The 26,044-nt window shown below is 44.9% G+C and overlaps 1 protein-coding gene across 2 annotated transcripts in view; it reads left to right on the forward strand.

Moving 5' to 3' along the window:
- Positions 1–26,044, forward strand: part of LOC118396139 (neurobeachin-like) — a 415,134-nt gene that overhangs the window by 212,007 nt on the left and 177,083 nt on the right. For both annotated transcript variants that reach the window (XM_052522064.1, XM_052522066.1), the window contains exon 39: positions 7,739–7,905. In XM_052522064.1, coding sequence (XP_052378024.1) covers positions 7,739–7,905 — 167 coding nt within the window. The remainder of the gene's footprint in view (positions 1–7,738; positions 7,906–26,044) is intronic.

Below are 26,044 nucleotides of genomic sequence, written 5' to 3' on the forward strand. Positions count from 1 at the left end.
AAGCCCACTTTGGAGAATTTTGTAGAATAGTCAAATAGAATCAAATGCTTTTTTAAAGTCAATAAAGCAAGCAAAGATTTTGCCCTCTTTTTTTTGGTGGATGTATTTATTAATTAGTGTGTATAAGGTGTATTTATGGTCAGTAGTGCGATGGTTAGGAAGAAAGCCAATTTGACATTTACTTATTACATTTTTTTCTTGAAGAAAGGTTTGAATTCTTGAATTCAAAATGCTACAGAAAACCTTTCCCAATTTGCTGTTTACGCAAATTCCCCTGTAATTATTGGGGTCTGAGTTGTCTCCACTTTTGTGGATAGGGGAGATGAGCCCCTGGTTCCAGACATCAGGAAAGCAGCCAGTAGTTAAAACCATGTTGAGCAATTTAAGCATAGCATTTTGCAACACAGGTGTTTTTCAGCATTTCATTTATTTCACATATTTTATTTTTTCATTTAGTTCTTGTTGGGTTATTGGGTAATCTAATGGATTTAGGTTGTTTTTAATGACTGATTCAAGGATGTTACATTTTTCTTTAATTTCTAACTGGTTCTGTTGTAAGTATTTTTGTGGAATGTTTTTGTTTCGATTATCAAAATACGTTTTCCAAATTCCTTCATCTTGTATGGCCAATTCTTGTGGCTTTGTCGTGCTTAAATTGTTCCACATGTTCCAGAACTGATTTTGGTCAATTGCATTTTCAATTTCATCAAGTGTCTTGTTGGTATAATTCAATTTCTTGCGTTTCAGTGTATGTTTATACTGTTTCAGAGTTTCAAAGTATTCATATCGTAGCTCTGGGTTGTTTTGCATCATATGTTTTTCATTTGACATTTGTCTTCGGTGTTTTCTAATTGTTTTACATTCATTATCAAACCATTTTTCAGAAACATTTTCTTTTTTGTTTCTGATGTTGCATTTCTTTGTTTTTCTGAAATTTGCTTTCGATTCTGCTTTTTGGAATATGCAGAGGATATTTTGAGTAGCCAAATTGACATCTTCTTTATTGTTTTGGTACCGTGAGTTATTGAAAAACTGTATAGAGTTCATCATTTCATTTGAGTTCAATGTTTCAATGAATCTCTCTGCACTGTTTGGAGCCCATCTGTATGATTGGTTTATGTTGTAGAGTTTATTGGGACGTTTTTTAAAAATGAATACTGCCGGTTAATTTCTTGAGAAACACGTTGATCTGACTGTGATCTGACAATGGTGTCTGTGGTCTGTCAGTGAATGCACTAATGGAGGAGGGGTCAATGTCAGTGATGGCATAATCGACTACACTTGTCCCAAGAGCTGAGCAGTAAGTAAACTGATCTAAAATGTCCCCTCTGATTCTACCATTAAGCATGTACAGTCCTAAGGCTCGACAGAGATGCACTAACTCCTTCCCATTTTTGTTCAGTATTTGGTCAGGACTGTTTATATTATTTATAATAGGGCTACTGTACAAGGAGGGGTGTCCAAATATGTGGTGGTTACCTCCCACATCAGTGTAGTCAGGCTCAGAACCTGTTCTTGCATTGACATCTCCACAAAGAAGCACTTTACCCTCTGCCTGAAATGTAATGATTTCTGTATGGAGATTGTCAAAAATAACTGATATGATGAATCTGAAGGAGTATAAGCTGCACATATGTATACATAATTGTCACAATAGATTGTACCTTTGTTAAGTTTAAGACAAATGTGATTAGTAAATTTTTTCATTTCATTCAGTGCTAAGTCCTGCTTATGCATAATGATGATTCCACCTGAGTCTCGGTCCCGTTTAACATTTGTACGTTTGATTGATGGTAGTAAACTTTCTCTATAGCCTGAGGGACACTAAGTAACTACAGTGGGGAGAACAAGTATTTGATACACTGCCGATTTTGCAGGTTTTCCTACTTACAAAGCATGTAGAGGTCTGTAATTTTTATCATAGGTACACTTCAACTGTGAGAGACGGAGTCTAAAACAAAAATCCAGAAAATTACATTGTATGATTTTTAAGTAATTAATTTGCATTTTATTGCATGACATAAGTATTTGATCACCTACCAACCAGTAAGAATTCCGGCTCTCACAGACCTGTTTTTCTTTAAGAAGCCCTCCTGTTCTCCACTCATTACCTGTATTAACTGCACCTGTTTGAACTCGTTACCTGTATAAAAGACACCTGTCCACACACTCAATCAAACAGACTCCAACCTCTCCACAATGGCCAAGACCAGAGAGCTGTGTAATGACATCAGGGATAAAATTGTAGACCTGCACAAGGCTGGGATGGGCTATGGGGCAATAGGCAAGCAGCTTGGTGAGAAGGCAACAACTATTGGCGCAATCACCCTCGGTCTGGGAATCCATGCAAGATCTCACCTCGTGGGGCATCAATGATCATGAGGAAGGTGAGGGATTAGCCCAGAACTACACGGCAGGACCTGGTCAATGACCTGAAGACAGCTGGGACCACAGTCTCAATGAAAACCATTAGTAACACACTACGCCATCATGGATTAAAATCCTGCAGCGCACGCAAGGTCCCCCTGCTCAAGCCAGCGCTTGTCCAGGCCCGTCAGAAGTTTGCCAATGACCATCTGGATGATCCAGAGAATGCATGGGAGAAGGTCATGTGGTCTGATGAGACAAAAATGTAGCTTTTTGGTCTAAACTCCATTCGCCGTGTTTGGAGGAAGAAGGACACTGAGGGCTTCTTGCTGGGTCACAGGGACCGTTGGGGCCTGCTTTTCTCCATCTCCCTCCTTGACTTTTTCCCTCAGTTTCTGAGATGAGTTCAGCTTCTGCTTTTAGGGTAGCATATTCTCAATAAGTCTGTAGGCTTGAATCATTGCCTTGTGCCTTGTATCAATACAGTTCCATTATTATGTAAGTTTACTGTTTGATACGTGTTGCTCTGGTCAGCTTCTTCAAAAATGCTAATCTGACATCCTTGGCTGATGCCCCTCTTTTTTGAGAAAGGGAAATGGTTGCAAATAACCCTTTTCCATATGTGCCCTCGTTTGGTATTAAATATGACATTTTCTCTTGTTTTGCAACTGGTAAGATCTGCAAACAGGTATTCATGGTTCTGTCCCATCAACAAATCTTTGAAACTTTTCTCTGTTTGGATGTCTGGTGGGTTAACAATTGCTTCTTGTATTATTTTCTCTTGTGTCTTTAGAGGACTGTTTCACTTTGATCTCCTTTTTCTTCTGTCCTTATTTTGTCTTTGTCTTTCTTTTCTTCTGTTAACTAGATATTCTTTGTTACCTAGCTAGCTTCTTCCAGGAGAGTCCCTAGCAACTGCTTAGAAACTGGTAAACAATTCAGCTAGCTAAGATAACTGTACAATTGTATGAAAAATAGTTATTTTTTAAAAGCATATCTTCTTTGTTTGTTGCATGTTTTGTCGCCTATTCAGTCTTGCAGTTTTCTTTAGCTTTTTTCCGATGTACTTTACTCTAAAAACCATGTAAATTTCAATATTTGTAGGAGCAATTTTTTTCAGCAGCTTCTGCTCCGGAACTCTCTCTCTCTCTCTGTCTCTCTCTCTGTCTCTCTGTCGATCTCTGTCTCTCTCGGTCTCTCTGTCTCTCTCTCTCTCTCAATTCAATTCAATTCAATTCAAGGGCTTTATTGGCATGGGAAACATGTGTTAACATTGCCAAAGCAAGTGAGGTAGACAACATACAAAGTGAATATATAAAGTGAAAAACAACAAAAATTAACAGTAAACATTACACATACAACAGTTTCAAAACAGTAAAGACATTACAAATGTCATATTATATATATATATATACACATATACATATATACATATATATATATATACATACATACATACATACATACATACACAATGTACAAACAATTAAAGGACACAAGATAAAATAAATAAGCATAAATATGGGTTGTATTTACAATGGTGTTTGTTCTTCACTGGTTGCCCTTTTCTCGTGGCAACAGGTCACAAATCTTGCTGCTGTGATGGCACACTGTGGAATTTCACCCAGTAGGTATGGGAGTTTTTCAAAATTGGATATGTTTTCGAATTCTTTGTGGATCTGTGTGATCTGGGGGAAATATGTCTCTCTAATATGGTCATACATTGGGCAGGAGGTTAGGAAGTGCAGCTCAGTTTCCACCTCATTTTGTGGGCAGTGAGCACATAGCCTGTCTTCTCTTGAGAGAAGTCTCTGTCTGTCTATCTCTCTCTCTGTCTGTCTATCTCTCTCTCTGTCTATCTCTGTCTATCTCTGTCTCTCTCTCTCTCTGTCTATCTCTGTCTCTCTCGGTCTCTCTCTCTCTCTGTCTATCTCTGTCTCTCTCGGTCTCTCTCTCTCTCTCTGTCTATCTCTGTCTCTCTCTGTCTATCTCTGTCTCTCTCTCTCTCTCTGTCTATCTCTCTCTCTGTCTATCTCTGTCTCTCTCTGTCTATCTCTGTCTCTCTCTGTCTATCTCTCTCTCTCTCTCTCTCTCTCTCTCTGTCTCTCTCTCTCGGTCTCTCGGTCTCGGTGTCTCTCTCTCTCTCTGTCTCTCTCTCTCGGTCTCTCGGTCTCGGTGTCTCTCTCTCTCTCTGTCTCTCTCTCTCGGTCTCTCGGTCTCGGTGTCTCTCTCTGTCTCTCTATCTCTCTCTATCTCTCTATCTCTCTGTCTCTCTGCCTGTCTCTCTGCCTGTCTCTCTGCCTGTCTCTCTGCCTGTCTCTCTGCCTGTCTCTCGATCTCTCGGTCTCTCGGTCTCGGTGTCTCTCTCTGTCTCTCTATCTCTCTCTGTCTCTCTATCTCTCTGTCTCTCTGCCTGTCTCTCTGCCTGTCTCTCTGCCTGTCTCTCTGCCTGTCTCTCTGCCTGTCTCTCTGCCTGTCTCTCTGCCTCTCTCTCTCTGTCTATCTCTGTCTCTCTCGGTCTCTCTCTGTCTCTCTCGGTCTCTCTCGGTCTCTCTCTGTCTATCTCTGTCTCTCTCTCTCTCTCTCTGTCTCTCTCTCTCGGTCTCTCGGTCTCGGTGTCTCTCTCTCTCTCTGTCTCTCTCTCTCGGTCTCTCGGTCTCGGTGTCTCTCTCTCTCTCTGTCTCTCTCTCTCTGTCTCTCTATCTCTCTCTGTCTCTCTATCTCTCTGTCTGTCTCTCTGTCTCTCTATCTCTCTGTCTGTCTCTCTATCTCTCTGTCTGTCTCTCTGTCTGTCTCTCTGCCTGTCTCTCTGCCTGTCTCTCTGCCTGTCTCTCTGCCTGTCTCTCTGCCTGTCTCTCGGTCTCGGTGTCTCTCTCTGTCTCTCTATATCTCTCTATCTCTCTGCCTGTCTCTCTGCCTGTCTCTCTGCCTGTCTCTCTGCCTGTCTCTCTGCCTGTCTCTCTGCCTGTCTCTCTGTCTCAGTGTCTCTCTCTGTCTCTCTCTCTCTGTCTCTCTCTCTCTGTCTCTCTCTCTCTCTCTCTGTCTCTCTCTCTCTCTCTCTCTCTCTCTCTCTCTCTCTCTCTCTCTCTCTCTCTCTCTCTCTCTCTCTCTCTCTCTCTCTCTCTCTCTGTCTCTCTCTCTCTCTCTCTCTCTCTCTCTCTCTCTCTCTCTCTCTCTCTCTCTCTCTCTCTCTCTCTCTCTCTCTCTCTCTCTCTCTCTCTCTCTCTCTCTCTGTCTCTCTCTCTGTCTCTCTCTCTCTCTCTCTCTCTCTCTCTCTCTGTCTCTCTGTCTCTCTGTCTCTCTGTCTCTCTGTCTCTCTCTCTCTCTCTGTCTCTCTGTCTCTCTGTCTCTCTGTCTCTCTGTCTCTGTCTCTCTGTCTCTCTCTCTGTCTCTCTCTCTCTCTCTCTCTCTCTCTCTCTCTCTCTCTGTCTCTGTCTCTGTCTCTGTCTCTGTCTCTGTCTCTGTCTCTCTCTCTGTCTCTCTCTCTGTCTCTCTCTCTCTGTCTCTCTCTCTCTCTCTCTCTCTCTCTCTCTCTCTGTCTCTCTCTCTGTCTCTCTCTCTCTGTCTCTCTCTCTCTGTCTCTCTCTCTCTCTCTCTGTCTCTCTCTCTGTCTCTCTCTCTGTCTCTCTCTCTGTCTCTCTCTCTGTCTCTCTGTCTCTCTCTCTCTCTCTCTCTCTCTCTCTCTCTCTCTCTGTGTGTTTTACTAGTCATATAGGAAGTGTTTTACCCAAGTACACAAACATGCACACACACAGAAATTCTCTTCTGCCCCCTCTGTTAGTTGCTTGTACATGAGTGATGAGTTTCTTATCTTGGGGCAGCAGCCCTCCACAAACAGCTGTTAGATATCCTGTAGTCCTCTGCTAGAGGCTACTTGACCTGCTAGATCAACTGCCATGTCACCAGTAGCGAAGGAGGCTGCATTTCAAATGGCACCCTGTACAGTGCACTACTTCTGACCAGGGCCCATAGGGTGTCATTTGAGAAACACCCAGAGATTACCTGGCCCTCATCCCTTCTGTCTGACAACTCTAGACAGTCTACACGTTTCATACAACACTGTTTTTACTACATTACCCCTCACAACCCCCTCCCCCTACCCTCCATTCCCAGACAGATAGACATTTTTACATTAGGTTGGTGTCAGGAGAGTCAGGGCAGCAGCCTCATATCCTGTGAAGTGATAAATAAGGTTTGATATTTGTCACAGTGTCACATGGTAACGTGAGATGACAAGCAGAGATTGAGTTATCTGCCATTTGAAGAATATGTTGAAGTATAACATCTGACACAATTCAAATATAGTGCCGGAAATTCAATTAACTTCCAGCTTCTGTTAGCAAATTAGATTTAGTATATGAGCAGCAAGGAGCAGCCTCGGGGCGACGTAGCAAGACAATCTTATTTTAGCGAGGAGAAGATGAAGTCAGATCCTGATCGGCTCCTCTAGAATCTAGATTACCTTGAGATGCTGCCTGCAGGAGATCACTCTGTGCATCCCAAGTGTCACCCTATTCCCTATATAGTGCACTACTTTTTACCAGAGCCATATGGGTCCTGGTTTAAACTAGTGTACAATAAAGGGAATAGAGTGCCATTTGGTACTCAGGCACTGACTCCACTTCGACATCACACATCAACACACACCAGGTTTCAGTCTATTGATGTCACACTGTTTGGTGATCATTTATGCATGTAGGCTACAGTACAGGCTACTTCTCTGTTACCCAACCTGCCCTTCATCCACTGTCACAGTTTAGTTTTATATAGGGACAGATTGTTTGTTATGACCCCTATGTAAACAGATGACATTAAAGCTTTCTAACGGACAAATTCCCCTCTTTTTCTCCATGTGAAACAAAAGACATTAGCAGACAGCGACGGTGTTTAAATGACTCTTCACTAACGTGGCCCCTGCTGATGTAGTGGAGCAGAGATTGGCTCTGCTAACCTTGACAGCACAGGCTATAATATCTACTCACACGTGCACACACACACCCATAATATCCTCTGTGAATCTGTTGAATGGTTTTGGTTTCTTCTCCCTCAACACACGCTTAGCGTAGCTTCCTAGAAGGACTCACACATTTTCACACAGTTTTAATCTAATTTCGCAGGATTGCAACGGAGGAAGGACATATTAATACAAAACATAACATAGTCATGCTAACACCAGACAGACAGTTGTATTTCACAGATGCCTTTCAAGACACTCAAGGACACCTTACCTTAAAAGTACATACAATCAGAGTGCAAGTAAAATCAAGTCCTGGTGATAGACCCTGCCCAGTTTTAGAATAATTTTAACACCTAACATTATGTTAGCATGGCTATGTTTATAATAAAATGGCTCCTTGTGTTCCCTCCATAGTCCAACTGTGCCCAGTACGCTGCTGATCGGAGGGAGGAGGAGAAGATGTGTGATCACCTGATCAGCGCTGCCAAACACAGAGACCATGTAACTGCCAACCAGCTCAAACAGAAGATCCTCAACATCCTCACCAATAAGCATGGAGCCTGGGGCAGCCTGGCACAGAGGTAAGACCCAGGGCTGAGGTATAGAGGTTGGGCTGAAAGATAGGCCTTGCTAGGGCTGCGGCTGAAGGATAGGCCTTGGTCTGGGGTATAGGGCTGCGGCTGAAGGATAGGCCTTGGGCTGGGTCTGAAGGATAGGCCTTGGTCTGGGGTATAGGGCTGGGGCTGAAGGATAGGCCTTGGGCTGGGTCTGAAGGATAGGCCTTGGTCTGGGGTATAGGGCTGGGGCTGAAGGATAGGCCTTGGGCTGGATCTGAAGGATAGGCCTTGGTCTGGGGTATAGGGCTGGGGCTGAAGGATAGGCCTTGGGCTGGGTCTGAAGGATAGGCCTTGGTCTGGGGTATAGGGCTGGGGATGAAGGATAGGCCTTGGGCTGGGTCTGAAGGATAGGCCTTGGTCTGGGGTATAGGGCTGGGGCTGAAGGATAGGCCTTGGGCTGGGTCTGAAGGATAGGCCTTGGTCTGGGGTATAGGGCTGGGGCTGAAGGATAGGCCTTGGTCTGGGGTATAGGGCTGCGGCCGAAGGATACGCCTTGGTCTGGGGTATAGGGCTGCGGCTGAAGGATACGCCTTGGTCTGGGGTATAGGGCTGCGGCTGAAGGATAGGCCTTGGTCTGGGGTATAGGGCTGGGGCTGAAGGATAGGCCTTGGTCTGGGGTATAGGGCTGGGGCTGAAGGATAGGCCTTGGTCTGGGGTATAGGGCTGGGGCTGAAGGATACGCCTTGGTCTGGGGTATAGGGCTGGGGCTGAAGGATAGGCCTTGGGCTGGGTCTGAAGGATAGGCCTTGGTCTGGGGTATAGGGCTGGGGCTGAAGGATAGGCCTTGGTCTGGGGTATAGGGCTGCGGCTGAAGGATACGCCTTGGTCTGGGGTATAGGGCTGCGGCTGAAGGATAGGCCTTGGTCTGGGATATAGGGCTGGGGCTGAAGGATAGGCCTTGGTCTGGGGTATAGGGCTGGGGCTGAAGGATAGGCCTTGGGCTGGGTCTGAAGGATAGGCCTTGGTCTGGGGTATAGGGCTGGGGCTGAAGGATAGGCCTTGGGCTGGGTCTGAAGGATAGGCCTTGGTCTGGGGTATAGGGCTGGGGATGAAGGATAGGCCTTGGGCTGGGTCTGAAGGATAGGCCTTGGTCTGGGGTATAGGGCTGGGGCTGAAGGATAGGCCTTGGGCTGGGTCTGAAGGATAGGCCTTGGTCTGGGGTATAGGGCTGGGGCTGAAGGATAGGCCTTGGTCTGGGGTATAGGGCTGGGGCTGAAGGATAGGCCTTGGTCTGGGGTATAGGGCTGCGGCTGAAGGATACGCCTTGGTCTGGGGTATAGGGCTGCGGCTGAAGGATAGGCCTTGGTCTGGGGTATAGGGCTGGGGCTGAAGGATAGGCCTTGGTCTGGGGTATAGGGCTGGGGCTGAAGGATAGGCCTTGGTCTGGGGTATAGGGCTGGGGCTGAAGGATACGCCTTGGTCTGGGGTATAGGGCTGGGGCTGAAGGATAGGCCTTGGGCTGGGTCTGAAGGATAGGCCTTGGTCTGGGGTATAGGGCTGGGGCTGAAGGATAGGCCTTGGTCTGGGGTATAGGGCTGCGGCTGAAGGATACGCCTTGGTCTGGGGTATAGGGCTGCGGCTGAAGGATAGGCCTTGGTCTGGGATATAGGGCTGGGGCTGAAGGATAGGCCTTGGTCTGGGGTATGGGGCTGGGGCTGAAGGATACGCCTTGGTCTGGGGTATAGGGCTGGGGCTGAAGGATACGCCTTGGGCTGGGGTATAGGGCTGGGTCTGAAGGATAGGCCTTGGTCTGGGGTATAGGGCTGGGGCTGAAGGATAGGCCTTGGTCTGGGGTATAGGGCTGCGGCTGAAGGATAGGCCTTGGTCTGGGGTATAGGGCTGGGGCTGAAGGATACGCCTTGGTCTGGGGTATAGGGCTGGGGCTGAAGGATAGGCCTTGGTCTGGGGTATAGGGCTGGGGCTGAAGGATACGCCTTGGTCTGGGGTATAGGGCTGGGGCTGAAGGATACGCCTTGGGCTGGGGTATAGGGCTGGGGCTGAAGGATAGGCCTTGGGCTGGGGCTGAAGGATAGGCCTTGGGCTGGAATATAGGGCTGTGCTGTAGGGTTAGAGCAATGGCTGGGGTATATACTGTATATACTGTTTACATCCTCACCAACAAACACAGAGCTTGGAGCAGCCTGGCAGCCTGGCACAGAAGTGTGGACTGGGTCTGGTGAAAGGTTTAGGGCTGAGGCTACCTGGAGCTGGGCTGGCCCAAAGGTCAAGCTAAGACCAGGCTGGGTAACAGAACTTCCAGTATTCGTTGTACTGTACAATTACCTGGTCTGCGAGCCACAGAATTTCAGTGCTGGGAAGCATCAGGGGCCAGGTCAACCAACTCAGTAACAGTCAAAGGGAACCCCCCTTGGGATCAGACTGGGGGTGGGGTGTGTGTGTGTGTGTGTGTGTGTGTGTGTGTGTGTGTGTGTGTGTGTGTGTGTGTGTGTGTGTGTGTGTGTGTGTGTGTGTGTGTGTGTGTGTGTGTGTGTGTGTGTGTGTGTGTGTGTGTGTGTGTACATGCATGCATCTGACATGTGCGAGCGTATGTGTGTGTATGAGAGAGGTGTGTATGTGTGTACTAGAAGGTGTGTGCATGTGTGGAGTGTCCTCTGGGCCTTTAAAACTACAGATCGTTGGAGCCTTAGCTCTGCTTCCCACCACCCACACACACTCAGTGGTTGAAGTGGGACAGTGCTGAATAGTGATGCTGAAACCACCCATTTGAGCAGTATCCATTTGTCCAACTAGGTGGGAAATCCTCTAAGGGTTCCAAAGTTGAATTAGGTGTTCCTCATGGTTTGTGATTAGACCCCTACTACTATTCTCTCTATGTTTCCCCCTGGTAATGTCACGATGACATGCAAGTTCATTGGGATGTTGATGCCATTGGCTATGATCTGTTCGGAAGCTTCTTAAAAAACAAGATTTATATTGGGCAAGTCACTTAGGTACAAATTCTGTATTTACAACGATGACCTGGCGAGTGGCAAGTGCAGCAAAGGTCCTGTCAAACCTTGCTTTGCTTACTGAAAGAACACTACTCTCACTGAAACCATAGCTTGGCTTTCTTTATTGGATTTTGAAAACACAATACAGATTATTAAATATGTTCTCTACATGCAGATGGCTAGCTATGTTCAGTAATGGGATGTTGTTTACTCAATATCGACAGAAAACTCATCTGGATCATATTTTGAGTGCTTTAAGAATTGTACTGTGTTTTCAGATGTTTTTATTGACAAAATACAATACACCTTCATTTAGTTTGTAAGGAGAATTCAATTGATTGATTGATTGATTGATTGAGGAGTGTTTTAAAGACTACTTGTACTCTGCATGGGTTTTGTGGCGTGTAGATTTAGTGATTTCGACATGCATCATCCCACCTGACAAACACAGCCCTGGAAACAGATGCACACTGACCATCATTGGACCATTCATCTATGGGTGCGTCTGACTCCCAAATGGCACTCTTTTCCCTATATAGTACATTACTTTTGAAATAGGCCTATTTACGCATGCAGCTATACCTTACATAATGCACTACTTTTGTCCACTTTTAACCAGAATAGGTGACCAGAATATGGTGCCATTTGGATTCAAACTATAGCACAGATTGAACTACATTTGGAATTGTATTGTATTATAGATATCCTTACCTACAGTAGCAACTGAATGGATTACTTCAAATCAAATTGATTTATATAGCCCTTCGTACATCAGCTGATATCTAAAAGTGCACGGTGGCTAGGAAAAACTCCCTAGAAAGGCCAAAACCTAGGAAGAAACCTAGAGAGGAACCAGGCTATGTGAGGTGGCCAGTCCTCTTCTGGCTGTGCCGGGTGGAGATTATAACAGAACAGGGCCAAGATGTTCAAATGTTCATAAATGACCAGCATGGTCAAATAATAATAATCACAGGCAGAACAGTCGAAACTGGAGCAGCAGCACGGCCAGGTGGACTGGGGACAGCAAGGAGTCATCATGTCAGGTAGTCCTGTGGCATGTTCCTAGAGCTCAGGTCCTCTGAGAGAGAGAAAGAAAGAGAGAAAGAGAGAATTAGAGAGAGCATACTTAAATTCACACAGGACACCGGAGAGGACAGAAGAAGTACTCCAGATATTTGAGAAACTAGTTGAGAACAAGTTCTCATTTGCAACTGCGACCTGGCCAAGATAAAGCATAGCAGTGTGAATCAGACAACACAGAGTTACACATGGAGTAAACAATGAACAAGTCAATAACACAGTAGAAAAAAAGGGAGTCTATATACATTGTGTGCAAAAGGCATGAGAAGGTTGGCGAATAATTACAATTTTGCAGATTAACACTGGAGTGATAAATGATCAGATGGTCATGTATAGGTAGAGATATTGGTGTGCAAAAGAGCAGAAAAGTAAATAAATAAAAACAGTATGGGGATGAGGTAGGTAATAATGGGTGGGCTATTTACCGATAGACTATGTACAGCTGCAGTGATCGGTTAGCTGCTCAGATAGCAGATGTTTGAAGTTGGTGAGGGAGATAAAAGTCTCCAACTTCAGCGATTTTTGCAATTCGTTCCAGTCACAGGCAGCAGAGAACTGGAACGAAAGGCGGCCAAATGAGGTGTTGGCTTTAGGGATGATCAGTGAGATACACCTGCTGGAGCGCGTGCTACGGGTGGGTGTTGCCATCGTGACCAGTGAACTGAGATAAGGCGGAGCTTTACCTAGCATGGACTTGTAGATGACCTGGAGCCAGTGGGTCTGGCGACGAATATGTAGCGAGGGCCAGCCGACTTGAGCATACAGGTCGCAGTGGTGGGTGGTATAAGGTGCTTTAGTGACAAAATGGATGGCACTGTGATAAACTGCATCCAGTTTGCTGAGTAGAGTGTTGGAAGCAATATAACAAACTGACCCTAGCCCCCGACACATAAACTACTGCAGCATAAATACTGGAGGCTGAGACAGGAGGGGTCAGGAGACACTGTGGCCCCATCCGATGACACCCCCGGACAGGACCAAACAGGAAGGATATAACCTCACCCACTTTGCCAAAGCACAGCCCCCACACCACTAGAGGGATATCTTCAACCATCAACTTACCATCCTGAGACAAGGCCGAGTATAGCCCACAAAGATCTCCGCCACGGCACAACCCAAGGGGGGGCGCCAACCCAGACAGGAAGATCACATCAGTGACTCAACCCACTCAAGTGACGCACCCCTCCTAGGGACGGTATGAAAGAGCCCTAGTAAGCCAGTGACTCAGCCTCTGTAATAGGGTTAGAGGCAGAGAATCCCAGTGGAAAGAGGGGAACCGGCCAGGCAGAGACAGCAAGGGCGGTTCGTTGCTCCAGAGCCTTTCCGTTCACCTTCACACTCCTGGGCCAGACTACACTCAATCATATGACCCACTGAAGAGATGAGTCTTCAGTAAAGACTTAAAGGTTGAGACCAAGTTTGCGTCTCGCACATGGGTAGGCAGACCATTCCATAAAAATGGAGCTCTGTAGGAGAAAGCCCTGCCTCCAGCTGTTTGCTTAGAAATTCTAGGGACAATTAGGAGGCCTGCGTCTTGTGACCGTAGCGTACGTGTAGGTATGTACGGCTGGACCAAATCAGAGAGATAGGTAGGAGCAAGCCCATGTAATGCTTTGTAGGTTAGCAGTAAAACCTTGAAATCAGACCTTGCCTTGACAGGAAGCCAGTGTAGGGAGGCTAGCACTGGAGTAATATGATAAAATTTTGGGGTTCTAGTCAGGATTCTAGCAGCCGTATTTAGCACTAACTGAAGTTTATTTAGTGCTTTGTCCGGGTAGCCGGAAAGTAGAGCATGGCAGTAGTCTGACCTAGAAGTGACAAAAGCATGGATACATTTTTCTGCATAATTTTTGGACAGAAAGTTTATGATTTTTGCAATGTTACGTAAACAGATGGAAAAAAGCTGTCCTTGAAACAGACTTGATATGTTCTTCAAAAGAGAGATCAGGGTCCAGAGTAACGCCGAGTTCCTTCACAGTTTTATTTGAGACGACTGTACAACCATTAAGATTAATTGTCAGATTCAACGGAAGATCTCTTTGTTTCTTGGGACCTTGAACAAGCATCTCTGTTTTGTCCGAGTTTAAAAGTAGAAAATTTGCAGCCATCCACTTCCTTATGTCTGAAACACATGCTTCTAGCAAGGGCAATTTTGGGGATTCACCATGTTTTATTGAAATGTACAGCTGTGTATCATCCGCATAGCAGTGAAAGTTAACATTATGTTTCCGAATGACATCCCCAAGAGGTAAAATATATAGTGAAAACAACAGTGGTCCTAAAACAGAACCTTAAGGAACACTGAAATGTACAGTTAATTTGTCAGAGGACAAACCATTCACAGAGACAAACTGATATCTTTCCGACAGATAAGATCTAAACCAGGCCAGAACTTGTCCTTCACCAACTGACCAAATGTTTGAGCATTGTGTATATATTTCAGCATATTCTACAGTATGATTGATCATATGCCATGCAGTTCTGATTGAGAAATTCATAAAACAGACCAACAGTAGTATAAGTAAAGTACCCATGGAAAAACATATAAGAATGAATTGTGGGCTGCTACTGTAGATTTACGTATTCAAATATTTATAGAATGTATCTCCAGGGATAGCATTAGTATTGGAACAAAAGGTTGCTGAGAGGGGGAGCATTGTAAATTATACTGAAAAACTTCAAACAAAATCCCATTTAATGGTGACCTGCTGGAGAAGAAAAATGCTGCAATATGTTCATGAGCTCAGGGCAGTGTAGCAGCTCAGCCTTATTCAATGCTACATTAACTTTCCCATTTATGCTGCTCTTGTAAAATAGAAAGCCCTCCAGCATTCTGAGGGGGCTGTGTGTGTGTGTGTGTGTGTGTGTGTGTGTGTGTGTGTGTGTGTGTGTGTGTGTGTGTGTGTGTGTGTGTGTGTGTGTGTGTGTGTGTGTGTGTGTGTGTGTGTGTGTGTGTGTGTGTGTGTGTGTGTGTGTATGCTTGCCTGCACAGAAATTGTTTTTCCTTTAACCTTAAGTTCTGCCTGGAGACTAGCCAGAGGATATTGATCATCTGTGTGGAACGTTTTATCAACAGAATTATATATTTAATATACTCAGCCAGGTGAAACTACTGCTGATGGCTATAGTGGACATTTTGTTGCAGGTTTTTACACAACCGTAATATTTTGAATTAGTAACATAATGCATTTTCAGATGTGTTCAGAAACCATTATGACTTCTGATCATTACACTGTGTGACAAGGAGACACTGCACACGAATGGAAAGCCAATGGCTACATCCCAAATGGTACCCTAATCACTATATAGGGCCCATTTGGCTCTGGTCAACATTTGTGCACTACATGGGGAATACATGCCATTTGGGATATATACAAAATCTCTCTGCGATCATATGACCTTTTATATGAATGAACTAGATACTCTCTGTTCATCATATATGCATAGTCACTTTAACTACATGTACATACTACCTCAATCAGCCTGACTAACCGGTGTCTGTATGTAGACTCGCTACTTTTATTGCCTCGCTACTGTATATAGCCTGTCTTTTTACTGTTGTTTTATTTATTTACCTGCCTATTTTTCACCTAATACCTTTTTTGCACTATTGGTTAGAGCCTGTAAGTAAGCATTTCACTGTAAGGTCTACGACCTGTTGTATTCGGCGCACGTGACAAACTTTGATTTGATTTGAGATGAGCCCAGTAGGTGGTAGGGCTGTTTAAGGCAGTGTGACCAGCCCAGTAGGTGGTAGGGCTGTGTTAAGGTGTGTGATCAGCCCTGTAGGTAGTAGGGCTGTGTTAAGGTGTGTGATCAGCCCAGTAGGTAGTAGGGCTGTGTTAAGGTGTGTGACCAGCCCAGTAGGTAGTAGGGCTGTGTTAAGGCAGTGTGACCAGCCCAGTAGGTAGTAGGGCTGTGTTAAGGCAGTGTGACCAGCCCAGTAGGTGGTAGGGCTGTGTTAAGGCAGTGTGACCAGCCCAGTAGGTAGTAGGGCTGTGTTAAGGCAGTGTGACCAGCCCAGTAGGTAGTAGGGCTGTGTTAAGGCAGTGTGACCAGCCCAGTAGGTAGTAGGGCTGTGTTAAGGCAGTGTGACCAGCCCAGTAGGTGGTAGGGCTGTGTTAAGGCAGTGTGACCAGCCCAGTAGGTAGTAGGGCTGTGTTAAGGCAGTGTGACCAGCCCAGTAGGTAGTAGGGCTGTGTTAAGGCAGTGTGACCAGCCCAGTAGGTAGTAGGGCTGTGTTAAGGCAGTGTGACCAGCCCAGTAGGTAGTAGGGCTGTGTTAAGGCAGTGTGACCAGCCCAGTAGGTGGTAGGGCTGTGTTAAGGTGTGTGATCAGCCCTGTAGGTAGTAGGGCTGTGTTAAGGCAGTGTGACCAGCCCTGTAGGTAGTAGGGCTGTGTTCAGGCAGTGTGACCAGCCCAGTAGGTAGTAGGGCTGTGTTCAGGCAGTGTGACCAGCCCAGTAGGTGGTAGGGCTGTGTTAAGGTGTGTGATCAGCCCTGTAGGTAGTAGGGCTGTGTTCAGGCAGTGTGATCAGCCCTGTAGGTAGTAGGGCTGTGTTAAGGTGTGTGATCAGCCCTGTAGGCTGTTGGATCATACTTTCAGCTTTTGCCCGATGATGAATGTGCTCTGTATTGAGTTGACATCACAAAATCAATAGTGTTCAAATTGAAACAGTATAGGGTTGTATTGATCCGCTGTGCTAAATCAGAACGAGAAACCTTTGATGCAGCTCTGAGACAGCTCCCCTCCTCCTTCCCCACCCCTCCCCCTCGTTCCTTCTTCCTCCTCTCCTCCCTCTCTCTCCCTCCTCCCATCACAGCACCCTATCAGTTTGAGCTTCACACTGATAAATCAAGTTGAAAATTGGATGTTAGAATTTTCTCCACTGTGTGAGTGAGTGATTTTCTCTGGCCCCTCGTCCCTCTGCTGTGACCCCCTGACCCCTGTCACTGGATTATAAAGTTCAGCACTGTCAAGAGAAAGGAGACATCAAGGCAAGGCTGATTAATTCATTCTCGGATAATACAGACCGCCTTTAACTACAAGTCTTAAACTATGATAATAACCATGCAAGTTTGTATTTATCTTCTTTAAGGGCTCCGGGTGTCGCAACGGTCTAAGGCACTGCATCTCAGTGCTAGAGACGTCACTACAGACCCAGGCTGTATCACAGCGGTCTAAGGCACTGCATCTCAGTGCTAGAGACGTCACTACAGACCCAGGCTGTATCACAGCGGTCTAAGGCACTGCATCTCAGTGCTAGAGACGTCACTACAGACCCAGGCTGTATCACAGCGGTCTAAGGCACTGCATCTCAGTGCTAGAGACGTCACTACAGACCCAGGCTGTATCACAGCGGTCTAAGGCACTGCATCTCAGTGCTAGAGACGTCACTACAGACCCAGGCTGTATCACAGCGGTCTAAGGCACTGCATCTCAGTGCTAGAGACGTCACTACAGACCCAGGCTGTATCACAGCGGTCTAAGGCACTGCATCTCAGAGACGTCACTACAGACCCAGGCTGTATCACAGCGGTCTAAGGCACTGCATCTCAGTGCTAGAGACGTCACTACAGACCCAGGCTGTATCACAGCGGTCTAAGGCACTGCATCTCAGTGCTAGAGACGTCACTACAGACCCAGGCTGTATCACAGCGGTCTAAGGCACTGCATCTCAGTGCTAGAGACGTCACTACAGACCCAGGCTGTATCACAGCGGTCTAAGGCACTGCATCTCAGTGCTAGAGACGTCACTACAGACCCAGGCTGTATCACAGCGGTCTAAGGCACTGCATCTCAGAGACGTCACTACAGACCCAGGCTGTATCACAGCGGTCTAAGGCACTGCATCTCAGTGCTAGAGACGTCACTACAGACCCAGGCTGTATCACAGCGGTCTAAGGCACTGCATCTCAGTGCTAGAGACGTCACTACAGACCCAGGCTGTATCACAGCGGTCTAAGGCACTGAATCTCAGTGCTAGAGACGTCACTACAGACCCAGGCTGTATCACAGCGGTCTAAGGCACTGCATCTCAGTGCTAGAGGTGTCACTACAGACCCAGGCTGTATCACAGCGGTCTAAGGCACTGCATCTCAGTGCTAGAGACGTCACTACAGACCCAGGCTGTATCACAGCGGTCTAAAGCACTGCATCTCAGTGCTAGAGACGTCACTACAGACCCAGGCTGTATCACAGCGGTCTAAGGCACTGCATCTCAGTGCTAGAGGCGTCACTACAGACCCAGGCTGTATCACAGCGGTCTAAAGCACTGCATCTCAGTGCTAGAGACGTCACTACAGACCCAGGCTGTATCACAGCGGTCTAAGGCACTGCATCTCAGTGCTAGAGGCGTCACTACAGACCCAGGCTGTATCACAGCGGTCTAAGGCACTGCATCTCAGTGCTAGAGACGTCACTATAGACCCAGGCTGTATCACAGCGGTCTAAGGCACTGCATCTCAGTGCAAAGGCGTTATTCCATACCCCACTACGATCCCGGGCTGTATCATAACCGGACGTGATCGGGAGTCCCATAGAACTGCGCCCAATTGGCTCAGCGTCGGCCAGGTTAGGGTTGGCCGTCATTGTAAAATAAGAATTTGTTCTTAACTGACTTGCCAAGTAAAATAAAGGTTAAATAAAATAAAAAAAAATACTGCTGTCAATGTCATTTCTACTCTACATGACCAAAAGTATGTGGACACCTGCTCGTCAAACATCTCATTCCAGAATCATGGGCATTGATAATATGGCATTGGTCCACCCATAACACTGCCCAACTCCAATGAATGATCAGTAACATGTCAGATATTTTATTTTTTCCCCCTTTATTTAACTAGGCAAGTCAGTGGACACCTGCTCGACATCTCATTCCAAAATTCTGGGCATTAATATGGAGTTGGTGCCTCCTTTGCTGCTGTAACAGCCTCCACTCTTTTGGGAAAGATTTTCGGGCACTGATTTTGGGCGATTAGGCCTGGCTCGGAGTCGGCGTTCCAATTTATCCCAAAGCTGTTTGATGGGGTTCAGATCAGGGCTCTGTGCAGGCCAGTCAAGTTCTTCCACACCGAACTCGATAAAACATTTCTGCATTGCTTAGTGCACGGGGGCATTGTCATACTGAAACATACTGTTGCCACAAATTTGGAAGCACAGAATCGTCTTGAATGTCATTGTATGCTGTAGCATTAAGATTTCCCTTCACTGGAACTAAGGGGCCAAGCCCGAATCATGAAAAACAGCCCCAGACCATTATTCCTCCTCCACCAAACTTTACAGCTGGCGCTATGCATTCTGGCAGGTAGCGTTTTACTGGCATACACCAAACCCAGATTCATCCATTGGACTGCCAGATGGTGAAGCGTGATTCATCACTCCAGAGAACGCGTTTTCCAATGGCAGCAAGCTTTCCACCATGCTTGTCATTGCCCATGGTGATCTTAGGCTTGTGTGCGGCTGCTCAGCAATAGAAACCCATTTCATGAAGCGCCCAACGAATAGTTATTGTGCTGGCGTTGATTCCAGAGGCAGTTTGGAACTTGGTAGTGAGTGTTGCAACCGAGGACAGCAACGGGTGTGGCTGAAATAGCTGAATCCACTCGTTTGAAGAGGCGTCCACATACTTTTGTGTGTGTATATATATATATATATATATGTTGGCTTTGTTTTTATAGTTCTCATGAATTGGAAAACACATTTCACCCAATCACACCAACCTCTGATCTACCAGGATTCTGGGAACTATTTTTTGTCACATGCATTTATTCAAGTTTGATACTTACTAGGTTGCGTTGCCGAGTGAGAAGTCTGCATCTCCGTTAACACCAAAGGCCTCCCTTGTCCACCACTCTCTGTGTCCCAAATGGCACCCTTATTCCCTATATAGTGCACTACCTTTGACCAAAACCCTATGGATCCTGGTAAAAAATATTACACTATAGGGAATAGGGTGCCATTTCAGACAGAAACCAGGCGTTCCAATATGGCTATCTTAACAGGATGTAGAGCAGGTGGAAGGAGACAGACAGACAGACAGACAGACAGACAGACAGACAGACAGACAGACAGACAGACAGGACGTCCTTTGTTTCAAGGTGTCGCTGTTGACCCCAGCAGCTGACTAAACCCTCGTCCCGTCCCCCGTCCCCACCCCTGCTCTCCAGACCTTAACCCAACCTGACTGAGCTATCGATTGTCAACATTGTAACATTGCTCCTGTATAATTACTTTTTCAGTAGTGGAGGGAATGGAGGAGATAGCGGTGACATATATTGATCCTGGTGAGGAGAGTGGAACGGGCGTTTCCCTTGACGAACAGAGTTTCATCTCTCTCTCTCTCTCTCTCTCTCTCTCTCTCTCTCTCTCTCTCTCTCTCTGATGAATGGCAATACTCTGCCTGTGGATAATAACTTAGTGATGGAATGGACCCTTCAGTCACTGGCTGCCTGGCTAAGCACTCCGCTGTCTCGCCTCGCCGGGTTATCCATTCTAATAGCATCTCTGAAGAGCAGAGAGGAGAAGAGGAGGGGAAGATAGGGAGAGAGGTAGATGAAGGTCTCTCTGGGTCCTGTGTGAAGGTATACGGAGGACCAGTGAATGTGATCCTACTGGACATGATGGTTCATTTAGAAGACGAATGCGGCAGGAACCTTAACACAGCCTTGGTGATGTCTGTCCTCTATAACTATGTTTATTCAAGAGGGGAAACAACATATTTCATCATGGGGAGGTTAAAGAAATGAAGTTCCTTTGTTGTATCGCTCCTCTTTCTCGCCGCTCTCATTTGTTGTTGACCCACAGCAGCTCCTCCCTTGGGGCAGAGTTAACCTTGCAGCTTGATAAGTACCTCTGAAGGGGAGCGTTCACACAATCATCAGTTAAAGGGGAGCAGAGAGAGAAGAGAGAGCTGGGAGGTGAGCCCCACCTCTGATGAAAGCTGGCAAGGAGTGAGGGGTTCAGACATACTAAAACGCTGCTGTAGACTGTAGTCTGACTGTTACTGACTGTAATCTGAATGTTACTGACTCATCTCACCGTTACTGACTGTAATCTCACAGTTACTGACTGTAGTCTCACTGTTACTGACTGTAGTCTCACTGTTACTGACTGTAGTCTGACTGTTACTGACTGTAATCTGAATGTTACTGACTCATCTCACCGTTACTGACTGTAATCTCACAGTTACTGACTGTAGTCTCACTGTTACTGACTGTAGTCTCACTGTTACTGACTGTTAGTGACTAGTCTCACTGTTACTGACTGTTAGTGACTAGTCTGACTGTTACTGACTGTTTCTGACTAGTCGGACTGTCACTGACTGTTACTGACTGCCACTTACTAGTCTGACTGTTATTGATTTACTGACTAGTCTGACTGTTACTGACTGTTACTGACTAATCTCACAGTCACTGACTGTAATCTCACAGTTACTGACTGTAGTCTCACTGTTACTGACTGTCACTGACTCGTCTGACCGTCACTGACTGTTACTGACTGTCACTGACTAGTCTGACTGTTATTGATTTACTGACTAGTTTGACTGTTACTGACTATTCTGACTGTTACTGACTGTAATCTCACTGTTACTGACTGTTACTGACTGTTATTGACTAGTCTGACTGTTACTTACTGTCATATCATTGTTACTGACTGTAATCTCATTGTTACTGACTGTAATCTCATTGTTACTGACTGTCACTGACTAGACTGACTGTTACTGAGTGTAATCTCATTGTTACTGACTGTTACTGACTATAATCTCACTGTTACTGACTGTAATCTCATTGTTACTGACTGTTACTGACTATAATCTCACTGTTACTGACTGTAATCTCATTGTTACTGACTGTAATCTCACTGTTACTGACTGTTCCTGACTGTAATCTCACTGTTACTGACTGTTACTGACTGTAATCTTATTGTTACTGACTGTTCCTGACTATAATCTCACTGTTACTGACTGTAATCTCATTGTTACTGACTGTAGTCTCACTATTACTGACTGTCACTGACTAGTCTGACTGTTACTGACTGTAATCTCACTGTTACTGACTGTTCCTGACTATAATCTCACTGTTACTGACTGTAATCTCATTGTTACTGACTGTAGTCTCATTGTTACTGACTGTCACTGACTAGTCCGACTGTTACTGACTGTTATTGCTGGTAGTCTTACTCTTTATACATTGCTATGCATTCATTACACAAATTAATTTATTTCTGATGTACTGTCAGTCTTTTTTTCTGAATTTACACTTTACTTTGAAAAATGAAACTTGATACACCATCCATGGCCATATGGTTGCCAGTTGCCTCGTGTTGATGTGCAGTTTTATTTAGCTGAGTCTGTCTTTTGATATAGAACAATGTGTCACCATTGTGATCAAAGCCAGTCAGTGATATAGTACACTGATTGACAGACATTTTGTTTTCAGCCTTTCTTCGTCAATGGCTGAATGTCTTTTTATACCTGACCGGTTGAGACCTGTCTATCCGTAGGGATCCATCGACTATGCTGCCTGTTTTGGGAGATGTTTGAAAGCTGATGTTGAATGTTTCTGTATTTAATATGTGTATTAAAAAAAATGTGTATATATATATAATACTGCACTGTATTTTAGTGATATGATAGGTTTCAGAAGGATAATCATTTGGTAGATGATTTGTTTATAGTGAGACCATCAAAAAGTACTTTCTAGGGTTGCTGTCACGCCTTTGTTGTGAGTAAATGAGTGAAGAGGTGTGGAGTCAGGCGCAGAGAGCAAAGGATGTGGGAAAAACAACACGCTTTAATGTCCTGGAAACATAACATGAACAAAAGTGGAAACACAAATGAACAGAAATATAAACGGACAGCGTGAAACCCAAAATGCCAACAAAAATACACTCAAACAAGGAAACAGGAGAACAAGCCCGCACGAAACAGAAGCGGGCTGAACAGACTATATATAACCCTATCCTAACAACCAAACTAGAAACAGGTGCTACCAATTAGACAAAACTAAACGAACACAGAACAACGGATCGGCGATAGCTAGTAGACCGGCGACGACGAGCGCCGAGCGCCACCCGAACAAGAAGGGGAGTCACCTTCGGTAATATTCGTGACAGCCTTGGTCATAGTATTTTGTGTTTTCCTTATATTATTTGTTCAGGCCAGGGTGTGACATGGGTTTTTTGTGTTGTCTTATTGGGGTTTTTGTAGGCATTGGGATTATGGTTGATTAGGGGTGTGTCTAGCATAGGCTTGGCTGCCTGAGGCGGTTCTCAATCAGAGTCAGGTGATTCTCGTTGTCTCTGATTGGGAACCATATTTAGGTAGACTGGTTTCACTGTGTATTTCGTGGGTGATTGTTCCTGTCTCCGTGTAGTGTTCACCAGATAGGCTGTAATTAGGTTTCATGTTCCGTTTGTTGTTCTTGTATTTATTAAGTTATTTCATGTATCGTCATTTGTTTCATTAAAGACATGAGTAACCACCACGCTGCATTTCGGTCCGACTCTTTCGACAAACGAAGAACGCCGTTACAGTTGCAAAATTCTGGTAACTTCTCCAAACTTCTCAGGTTTTCCAGAAAACCAAGTTAGAAAATTCCCGGAATCACAAGGGAATACGCAGGAAATCCAGCATCCTCCGACCAGTATTTCTAGAAAACCTGAGAATTTGGAGAAAATTACTAGAATTTTGCAACCCTAGTATTTCAATGCTTACATTTCAGAACATGGTTGGCATGTCCCCAGAGCAGAATGGTTTAGTGTGTCATGGTAATACTGACCAGTGTATCATGTTAACAGTGAACCTAGTCTAGACCATAAACCATAGACAATGAATAGCTTCCTCTCATTGGTAAATGGACAGAGTGTGGATGGAGGAGAGAAGAAAGGACATTTGTTCTCAGAAGGACTTAATCTGAGAACTCTGGAGTGTGTTTAGTGTCAGAGTCACACAGGGCACGGGGTTCAAGGTGCAGGGTGTGAGGCCAGGGCTCGGGGTGCAGGGCAGGGTACCCACTTCACAGAACAAGGGGTGAGTGGTAAGACACTAACCAGTCCTGCCTCTTTAAATAGACGAGTCACTGATTTGCTGCTATTTATTATAATTATCCCCCATTTACATCTCAAATAGAAGCATTTAAAGAGAATATAATGGTGTTTTATTGAATCTTTCATTCCTTTTCTTTCTAATCTCTCACAATAGTCCTCTGTGTCAGGGGAAACTGGCTGATGCTGAAACCAGTATAGTATTGCTCTAACTAAAACATGGATAGTGTTGTCCGAACTAAAACATGAGTAGCTCTGTTCCATCTGAAACATGGTTACTTCTGTTCCATCTGAAACATGGTTAGTTCTGTTCCATCTGAAACATGGTTAGTTCTGTTCCATCTGAAACATGGTTACTTCTGTTCCATCTGAAACATGGTTAGTTCTGTTCCATCTGAAACATGGTTACTTCTGTTCCATCTGAAACATGGTTAGTTCTGTTCCATCTGAAACATGGTTAGTTCTGTTCCATCTGAAACATGGTTAGTTCTGTTCCATCTGAAACATGGTTAGTTCTGTTCCATCTGAAACATGGTTACTTCTGTTCCATCTGAAACATGGTTACTTCTGTTCCATCTGAAACATGGTTAGTTCTGTTCTAATTTAAACTTGTATACTTCTGTTCTATCTGAATAATCGTCCCTCCAGAGGGTTATGTTTCATTTAGAACTATCTGTGTTACCTCATTAGAAATAAACATGTTGAAAATAAACATCAGAACCATGGTCCAGTTTACCGCCATGTTTGAAGAACACTCTGGAGTAAACACTCTTAACGGGGTCTTTGACAACGTGGTCAGCTGTAATGGTTTGTTGATATTGTAGCTGCACTTTGACAGACAGTGTTTTTAGTAGTTATTGTAGCTGCACTTTGACAGACAGTGTTGTAAGTAGTTATTGTATCTGCACTTTGACAGAGAGTGTTTTTAGTAGTTATTGTAGCTGCACTTTGACGGACAGTGTTGTAAGTAGTCATTGTAGCTGCACTTTGACAGACAGTGTTTTTAGTAGTTATTGTAGCTGCACTTTGACAGACAGTGTTTTTAGTAGTTATTGTAGCTGCACTTTGACAGACAGTGTTTTTAGTAGTTATTGTAGCTGCACTTTGACAGACAGTGTTGTAAGTAGTTATTGTAGCTGCACTTTGACAGACAGTGTTTTTAGTAGTTATTGTAGCTGCACTTTGACGGACAGTGTTGTAAGTAGTTATTGTAGCTGCACTTTGACAGACAGTGTTGTAAGTAGTTATTGTAGCTGCACTGTGACAGACAGTGTTTTAGTAGTTATTGTAGCTGCACTTTGACAGACAGTGTTGTAAGTAGTTATTGTAGCTGCACTTTGACAGACAGTGTTGTAAGTAGTTATTGTAGCTGCACTTTGACAGACAGTGTTTTTAGTAGTTATTGTAGCTGCACTTTGACAGACAGTGTTTTTAGTAGTTATTGTAGCTGCACTTTGACAGACAGTGTTGTAAATAGTTATTGTAGCTGCACTTTGACAGACAGTGTTTTTAGTAGTTATTGTAGCTGCACTTTGACAGACAGTGCTTTTAGTAGTTATTGTAGCTGCACTTTGACAGACAGTGTTTTTAGTAGTTATTGTAGCTGCACTTTGACGGACAGTGTTGTAAGTAGTCATTGTAGCTGCACTTTGACAGACAGTGTTTTTAGTAGTTATTGTAGCTGCACTTTGACAGACAGTGTTTTTAGTAGTTATTGTAGCTGCACTTTGACAGACAGTGTTTTTAGTAGTTATTGTAGCTGCACTTTGACAGACAGTGTTGTAAGTAGTTATTGTAGCTGCACTTTGACAGACAGTGTTTTTAGTAGTTATTGTAGCTGCACTTTGACGGACAGTGTTGTAAGTAGTTATTGTAGCTGCACTTTGACAGACAGTGTTTTTAGTAGTTATTGTAGCTGCACTTTGACAGACAGTGTTTTTAGTAGTTATTGTAGCTGCACTTTGACAGACAGTGTTTTTAGTAGTTATTGTAGCTGCACTTTGACAGACAGTGTTGTAAGTAGTTAT

The sequence above is a fragment of the Oncorhynchus keta genome, chromosome 1 (assembly GCF_023373465.1).
Source record: "Oncorhynchus keta strain PuntledgeMale-10-30-2019 chromosome 1, Oket_V2, whole genome shotgun sequence".
Classification (NCBI taxonomy): Eukaryota; Metazoa; Chordata; class Actinopteri; order Salmoniformes; family Salmonidae; genus Oncorhynchus; species Oncorhynchus keta.